This window comes from Gekko japonicus, unplaced genomic scaffold (assembly GCF_001447785.1).
Source record: "Gekko japonicus isolate JY-2015 unplaced genomic scaffold, Gekko_japonicus_V1.1 scaffold505, whole genome shotgun sequence".
Lineage (NCBI taxonomy): Eukaryota > Metazoa > Chordata > Lepidosauria > Squamata > Gekkonidae > Gekko > Gekko japonicus.
In genome coordinates, this window is record NW_015169788.1 from 99787 (window position 1) to 106975 (window position 7189).

A 7189-nucleotide genomic window follows, 5' to 3' on the forward strand; every position below is an offset into this window, starting at 1 on the left:
GTTTCGTGGCCCTGTGTCAGGTGTCTGCCACTCCCTCTCCCCCTTTCCCAGTGGTCATTTAGCAGAAAAAGAGGTGCAGGAGCTCATTAGCATGACTTATTTGCATATGCCACGCCCCCTGACATCACCGGAAGTGTGTCCGAAGGCAACACCCACCGCTCAGACTCCACTGGACTGTTTTGGATTGCTAGCTATCGGGGGGGGGACGTGCAGATCTGTCCTGGCAGAGGAGGGAGAGCTGGTACCTGAATAAAACCTGGTCTTAAAGGTGCCACTGGACTGTTTTGCGCTGGGGGGACCGGTGGGGGGGGGTCTCTGCAGCTTACCTGGCTGCTTCTTGCCCTGACTGAGGGCTGCTGGGAGCAGGGGGTGGGGCTTCTTGCATGTGCCCGCCCCCTGGGCTCTTTACTGCCGGAGCTCCGCTCCTGTGCGCTCCTGCAGGAAATGACCCCTGCCCTTCCCTGTCCTGAAGGGCTGCCTGGCTCCAGTGAGGTCCGTCGTCCCCAAGGGCTCCATCCTGGATCCATCCCTGGACGCTGCTGTCGTGGGGGGCAACGTGCTGACCTCCCAGCGGGTGGTCGACGTGATCTTCCGGGCCTTTGGGGCATGCGCGGCGTCTCAGGTGAGGGTGGCCTAGCATGGCCCCAGAGTCTGGGGGCACTTGCCCGGGGGTGGGTGTGTGTGGGTGGGGTTGGGGTCAGAAGAGAAACGGGCATGGGCTAGTCCTGCCTTGCTTCCCAAGAAGACACAGTGCGGAAGAAGGCCGTTGCTCTGAAAGGCTGCCTGAAGCCCGTTGGATCAATCTCTGCTCTTTCAGAGGCCAGGAGAAGAAAGCCCGCGGCCCTGCCTGCCTCTCTCTGTCCTCCACGGTTCAGGAGGGGAGGGAGGGGGCAGGTTTTTCCGTAGCCCTTGGGGGAAACGAGGGTGTGCTGCTCAGGTCCGCAGGCCTGGCTGAGGGGCCCAGGTGCAAAGAGAGCAGCACTGAATGGCTTGCCTGGACGCGAGCCATGCCCTTCCGCCCTGGGCCCAGGAGGGGTGGGGTTCCTTGCTGCTCTGGGCTTGTGGCTCTCCCCTGTCCCACCCTCCTTGCCCCTTGGGGGGATCACTGCCCCAGACCTGCCTACTTGTGCAGGATGGACTTTGGATGCCCATGGGGGTGGAGACAGATAATGGACATTTTCACCCCAATTTCCCCCTTGTGGCTTTGAGTGCTACCTGCACGGTGCCTCCCCTGCCGTTTCCAAGCCCGCACGGAGCCCCAAATCGGTTGAAGGGTTGTACTATTGAGGTTGGAACCTATTTCCCATCATTCACGGTGGCCCCGTTTTGTCAGGCTGGGGGGGGTCACCTTCATACCCCCCCTTCCCTCCTCCCTCCCTCTCCCCTTGCAGGGCTGCATGAACAACGTCACCTTTGGCAACGAGCATGTGAGCTACTACGAGACAGTGGCTGGGGGGGCTGGGGCAGGGCCCGGCTGGCACGGCAGGAGTGGCGTCCACACCCACATGACCAACACGCGCATCACGGACCCAGAAATCCTGGAGAAACGGTGCGTGCCTCTCTGAGTGGTCTGCTCTTACGGGGACACGGGGTGGGGGGGAGTTCGGGGTGGGGGAGGCCCCCAGGTCAGCCAACAGCAGGGGTCATTTCCTGCGGGGGCGCACAGGAGCAGAGCTCCGGCAGTAAGGAGCCCAGGGGGCAGGAACATGCAACTAGCCCCGCCCCCTGCTCCCAGCAGCCCTCAGTCAGGCCACCAGGAGCAAGAAGCAGCCAGGTAAGCTGCAGAGACCCCCCCTGGCCCACCTTCAGGTACAAGCTCTCCCTCCTCTGTGAGGGCAGATCTACCCCTCATAGCTAGCAATCTAAAACAGTCCAGTGGCACCTTTGAGACCAAGTTTTATTCAGGCACAAGCTCTCCCTCCTCTGTGAGGGCAGATCTGCATGTTCCCCCCGCCCCCCAATAGCTAGCAATCCAAAAGGGTCTGGTGGAGCCTGAGTGGTGGGTGTTGCCTTCTGACACACTTCCGGTAATGTCAGGGGGGTTGGCATATGCAAATGAGTTATGCTAATAATATGTGGCATATGCAAATAAGTTATTCTAATGAGCTCCTACACTTTTTCTACTAAATGACCCCTGGCCAAAAGCATCTGTGTTGGTAGTCAGAGTGTATCTTTGTCTGGGGGTGGGTTGGGGTGCACCTCCGGGTACCTGACCTGGGGTGCACCTTGAGCAGTGTTCCCTCTAAGCTGAGTAAGTGTGAGCCAGCTTACAGTTTTTTAGCCTCCGGCTCATACACTTTTTTCTTTGCTCAGGAAGGATGGGGCTCCAGAGCAAACTAATTTATGCAGCAGCCAAATCACTCGCTCACAGCTTGAATGCCGGTAGCTCACAAAGCAGAGGTTTTGCTCACAAGACTCTCCACAGCTTAGAGGGAGCATTGACCTTGAGTTCCCACTCTTAATTGGGCCAAGGCGCTTGGTATGGGGCGTGAGCTATTGAATGCCCCCACGTGCATGCAGCCGTCCCATAAACCCTTCGTGCTCGGTGGGACAGGAGGGCAGGAGTAGTTGTCAGACCCCCCCCCCCATTTCTGAGTGAGTTAGTAAGTAAGTAAATTTATTACAGTCATTGACCAGTACACAGTAAAAGAAGTAAAACCCCAAACTTTCTGTTCCCTATACAGGAATATAATATTTGTAAAATACATAAATAAACCACTAATCACCTAAAATATTAAGTGATGTAACTTAAAATACTTACAAAACCATCTCTAAAATATCTTCTACCAGTTTCTGAGGTAGCCTAGCTGTGTTCCCCTGCTCCTTGGAGTGCAGGTCAGAGTTGGTGCCGGAAGGGTGAGGGGTGTGTGAGACCCCCGTGGCCGTGGTAACCCCCCGCCCACCCACCCCCTTTCTGCCTCCTCCAAGGTATCCGGTGATCTTGAAGTGCTTTGAGGTGGCCCGAGGCACGGGGCACCCACCCACCCCCTTTCTGCCTCCTCCAAGGTATCCGGTGATCTTGAAGTGCTTTGAGGTGGCCCGAGGCACGGGGGGTGCCGGGCAGTTCCGAGGGGGGTGCGGGGTCCGGCGGGAGCTGCAGTTCCGGGAGCAGATGGTCCTGTCAGTGCTGAGCGAGCGGCGGGCGTTCCGGCCCTATGGCCTGCAAGGTGAGGGCCCCTCTGCGGGGGGCTTTGTGGGGCTCAGCACCCCCTTCCGTGGGACAGTGCATGCCCTGCCTGCCGATCCTGTCTGTGGCACGTGAGGGTCGGGTCGGGGGGGGGGAGGCTGCCTGGGGGTGAGGCAGGGTTGGGGCAAGCCTCAAAGCCCTGCTTGCATCACGACAGCTGGGAGGTGGGGTGGAAACCGGACCCAGAGGGGGGGGAGGGGAGGGATGGTGCCAAAGGCTTCCTTGGAAAAGTGGGGGAGGCGTCATGCCTGAACCCCCATGTGAGAGGAAGAGCAGAGGAGCAAAGTCACGGCAAGCACGTCAGGATCTGTGGGGGGCATCGTCAGGGTAGAGTCCTTCAGTTCAGGAAGGCAAGAGTCAGCAGTTGAGAACCAGTTTGGTGTCGTGGTGAAGTGTGCGGACTCTCAATCTGGGAGAACTGGGTTTGATTCCCCCACTCCTCCACTCGCAGCTGCTGGATGACCTTGGGCAAGCCGTAGTTCTTCTGGTCAGAGCTGTCCTTGAAAAAGAGCAGTTTCTGTAAAGAGCTCTCTCAGCCCCGCCTACCTCACAGGGTGCCTGTTGTGGGGAGGGGAAGGGGAAGGAGTTTGTAAGCCACTCTGAGACTCCGAGAGAAGGCCAGGGTGTAAATCCAATCTCCTCCTCCTCCTCTTCCTCTTCTTCCTCTTCTTCCTCTTCCTCCTTCTACAGCCAGGGAGGGATACAGGCACACAGAGGAAACCAGTATAGAGGTGGGGGGGGGGCGGTGGTGTCATGGGGTCTGAGATGTGGAGGGGATTTTGCTCAGTGAATTGTCATCTTGCCCTTTCTCCAAGGAGCTCAGGTTAAAGTACATTGCTTCTCCTTCTTCCACTGTATCCTCACAACAACCCTGTGAGGCAGGCAAGGCTGAGAAATGTAACTGGTCCGAGGTCACCCAGTGGGCTTCTGTGGCAGAACAGGGATTCGAACCCGTGTCTCCCAGGGGCCAGCCTGCCATTCTGACTCCCTGCTGGTTGACTGTGCCCCTTGCTGCCCCCTTGCCTGGGGGGGCACTTGCCCCCTCCCTGCTGCCTCCCCCCCCCTCAAGTCTCTCCCGCTGTTCCCTCCCTGGGCAGGGGGGGAGTCCGGCTCCCCTGGGCTGAACCTGCTGATTCGACGTGATGGCCGGACCCTCAACCTGGGGGGCAAGACGTCCGTGGCTGTGTTTCCGGGGGTAAGGCTGCAGCAGACTGCTTTTTCTCCCCCCCCCCCCGCAGTGGGGCAAAAGAGCCCCCCCCACAGCACTCCACAGCACTGCCCAGTCCTCTCCTCTTTCCTTCCTTCAGGACACCTTCCGCCTGCAGACCCCCGGAGGAGGGGGCTTCGGACCACCCACTGAGCCTGCGCCAGCCGAGATGGGGCCGGGGACGCCCGCCAGGGGCAGGCCCTTTGCAGAGAGAGGCAGCGTCTGTGACTATCGCCTGGCCCAGGAGACGGCGTGAAGACTGGCACTGGGGGCCCCCTCAGCTCTTGAGGGCAACGGTGTTGGGGGGGGGAGAGGGACTGTGGCTGTGTGGGTATTATGATTCAGGCTTTGGACGGCATCCCGTTCTTCTGAGGCCCCCCCGCCCCCCGGCTGTGGCTCCTCTGAGAGACAGTTTGGTGCAGTGGCTGAGTGCGCGGACTCTAATCTGGGAGAACCAGGCTTGATTCCCTACTCCGCTTGCACCTGGCTGGATGACCTTGGGCCAGTCACAAGTTCTCAGAGCTGTTCTCTCAAGGGCAGTCCCTGACAGAGCTCTCTCAGCCCCGCCTACCTCACAGGGTGTCTGTTGTGGGAAGGAGTTTGTAAGCCACTCTGAGACGCCAAGTGAAGCGCGGGGGGTAAATCCAATCTCTTTTTCTTCCTCTTGAGAGTTTTGGGAGGGGCCCTGGCTCAGTGGTAGAGCCTCTGCTTGGCATGCAGAAGGTCCCAGGTTCAATCCCCGCTATCTCCAGTTAAAGGATCTGGCAGGAGGCGATGTTGAAAGTCCTACAGCTGAGACCCTGGAGAGCGGCTGCCAGTCTGAGTCGACAATACTGACTTTGATGGACCGAGAGTCTGATTCAGTAGAAGGCAGGTTCATGTGTTCAGGTGGGGTGGGGAGGGGAAGAGAAAGGAGGGAGCTGCTTGGAGGATTGGGGAGGGGGGTGATGCCAGCTGAGGTCTTGCCATGGCAAGAGGTGGCGTAGCTCTGGCCGGCGCTCCCTCCCTCCCTCCCTCCCCCCCCCCCCCCCCCCCCCCCCTCCCAGCATGGCAGGAAGGCCCAGCAGAAAGGGGGTCTTCTGCTGGGGGACTGGCCTGGCCTTGCGACCAAGGCTCCCTCTAAGCTATGGAGTCTTGTGAGCAAAAACTCTACTTGGTGAGCAACTGGCATTAAAGTGGTGAGCGAGCAGTTTAGTTTGCTCTGGAGCCCTCCTTCCTGAGCTCAGACAAAAACTTGTGAGCTGGAGGCTAAGAAACTGTTGTTGGCTCACACTAACTCAGCCTAGAGGGAGCACTGCTTGCGACTTGCCCCCCACAGCTCCGCGGCTTCTGCCTCCCCTCCCGCCTGGCCTGTTCCCGAGCAAGGAGCTCCCGTACAGGGTTAGGAGAGCTGGGCCTGGCGTGACGCAGTCTGGGGTGGCGTGGGCCCTGCCCCTCCCCTGCTCGCAGTGCCCGCGGGCTGTTGGGCGGAGCTCACTGCAGCCCGTCGGCGCTCTGGGCTTGAAACACTCCTCTCCACTCCCAGTAGCCTTAGGGAAGCTGCTCCTGGCTCCCTGCTCTGCTGCCTGCACAAGCTCCTTCAGTGCTGCCAGCAGGTGCCCATCCAAGGGGCTGCCTTCTGCCGCACACACACACACCCCTCCCATGCCACGCTGGAGCAGGGGTGGAGGCAGAAGCCCCAGCCTGGTGTTTCCGTGCCTGCTGGGCACTCCGGGGGGGGGGGCAGTCCAAAGCACACTCCTTTCCCCTCCTCTGGGGCTGGGTCATGGCGTCCCTCCAGAGTTCTTGGGGTAAATAAGCCCTTCAGGTGCAATGCAGGACTTGCTTGTGGCGACTGAGGCAGGGGAGCCGAGGAATGGGGGGGGATCTTAGCCCCCTCCCACCTGCGGTGCTGCTGTTAGCGAGGCTTCCCTTGCCTGTGCGAAGGAGGGAGCACAGAAACCCCCCAACTTCAAGCTTCTAGGCTAGCGGGGTGTGTGTGTGTGTGTGTCTGAACTTGCTGAGGCCAAGAGGGGAAAAGGTCTTGGGTTGGTAGTGAATAGCTCAGTGAAAGTCTCGACCCTGCGTGCTGAAGGGGCAGAAAGGGCAGACTCTTCGTTTGGGACCCAGGTGGGGTTGCCGTGTTGGTCCGAAGCGGCAGAACAAAGTCGGAGTCCCGTCTTGGCACCTCTAAGACTTTGTTGGTCTTGAAAGGGCCACTGGACTCAAACTTTGGTCTTTTGTTAGGGAATAAAACAGCCGATATCGTCATGCCCCCGTATAGATCTATGGCGCAGCCTCATTTGGAATCCTGTGTATGGTTCTGGTCTCCGTATCTCCAGAAGGACATCACAGAGCTGGGAGAAGGTGCAGCGGAGGGCAGCCGAGAGGATGGGGGGGTTGGAGCCCCTCCCCTAGGAGGAGAGGCCGAAGAGTCTCTGGGACTTCTCAGTCTAGAAAAGAGAGAGCTAAGGGGAGACCTGGCAGAGGTTTCTAAAATTACACATGGGATGGAGAGAGTTGGCAAAGAGGACTTTCTCTCCCTCTCCCAAAATACTAGAGCTCGGGGGCATCCAGTGAAGCCGATGGGCAGTAGGTTCGGGACGGACAAAAGGAATTACTACTTTACACAGGGAGTGATCAAAATGTGGGATTCGCTGCCAGAGGATGCAGTGATGACCGCAGGAACTGACAGCTTTAACAAGGGGATTAGACAGATTCATGGAGGAGAGATCTATCCGTGGCAACTAGCCATGGTGACTGAGGGGAACCTCCACACTCTGAGGCGCTAATACTCTGAATCCCAGAGCCAGGAG

General features: G+C 59.0%; 1 protein-coding gene across 1 annotated transcript in view; it reads left to right on the forward strand.

The window, feature by feature from the left end:
- OPLAH (5-oxoprolinase (ATP-hydrolysing)) overlaps nucleotides 1–4698 on the forward strand; it is a 34310-nt gene extending 29612 nt beyond the window's left edge. The window contains 5 exon segments of the mRNA XM_015416977.1: nucleotides 352–622; nucleotides 1392–1549; nucleotides 3007–3167; nucleotides 4285–4382; nucleotides 4495–4698. Coding sequence (XP_015272463.1) covers nucleotides 352–622; nucleotides 1392–1549; nucleotides 3007–3167; nucleotides 4285–4382; nucleotides 4495–4650 — 844 coding nt within the window. The 3' untranslated portion in view covers nucleotides 4651–4698.
- Nucleotides 4699–7189: the final 2491 nt, after the last annotated feature.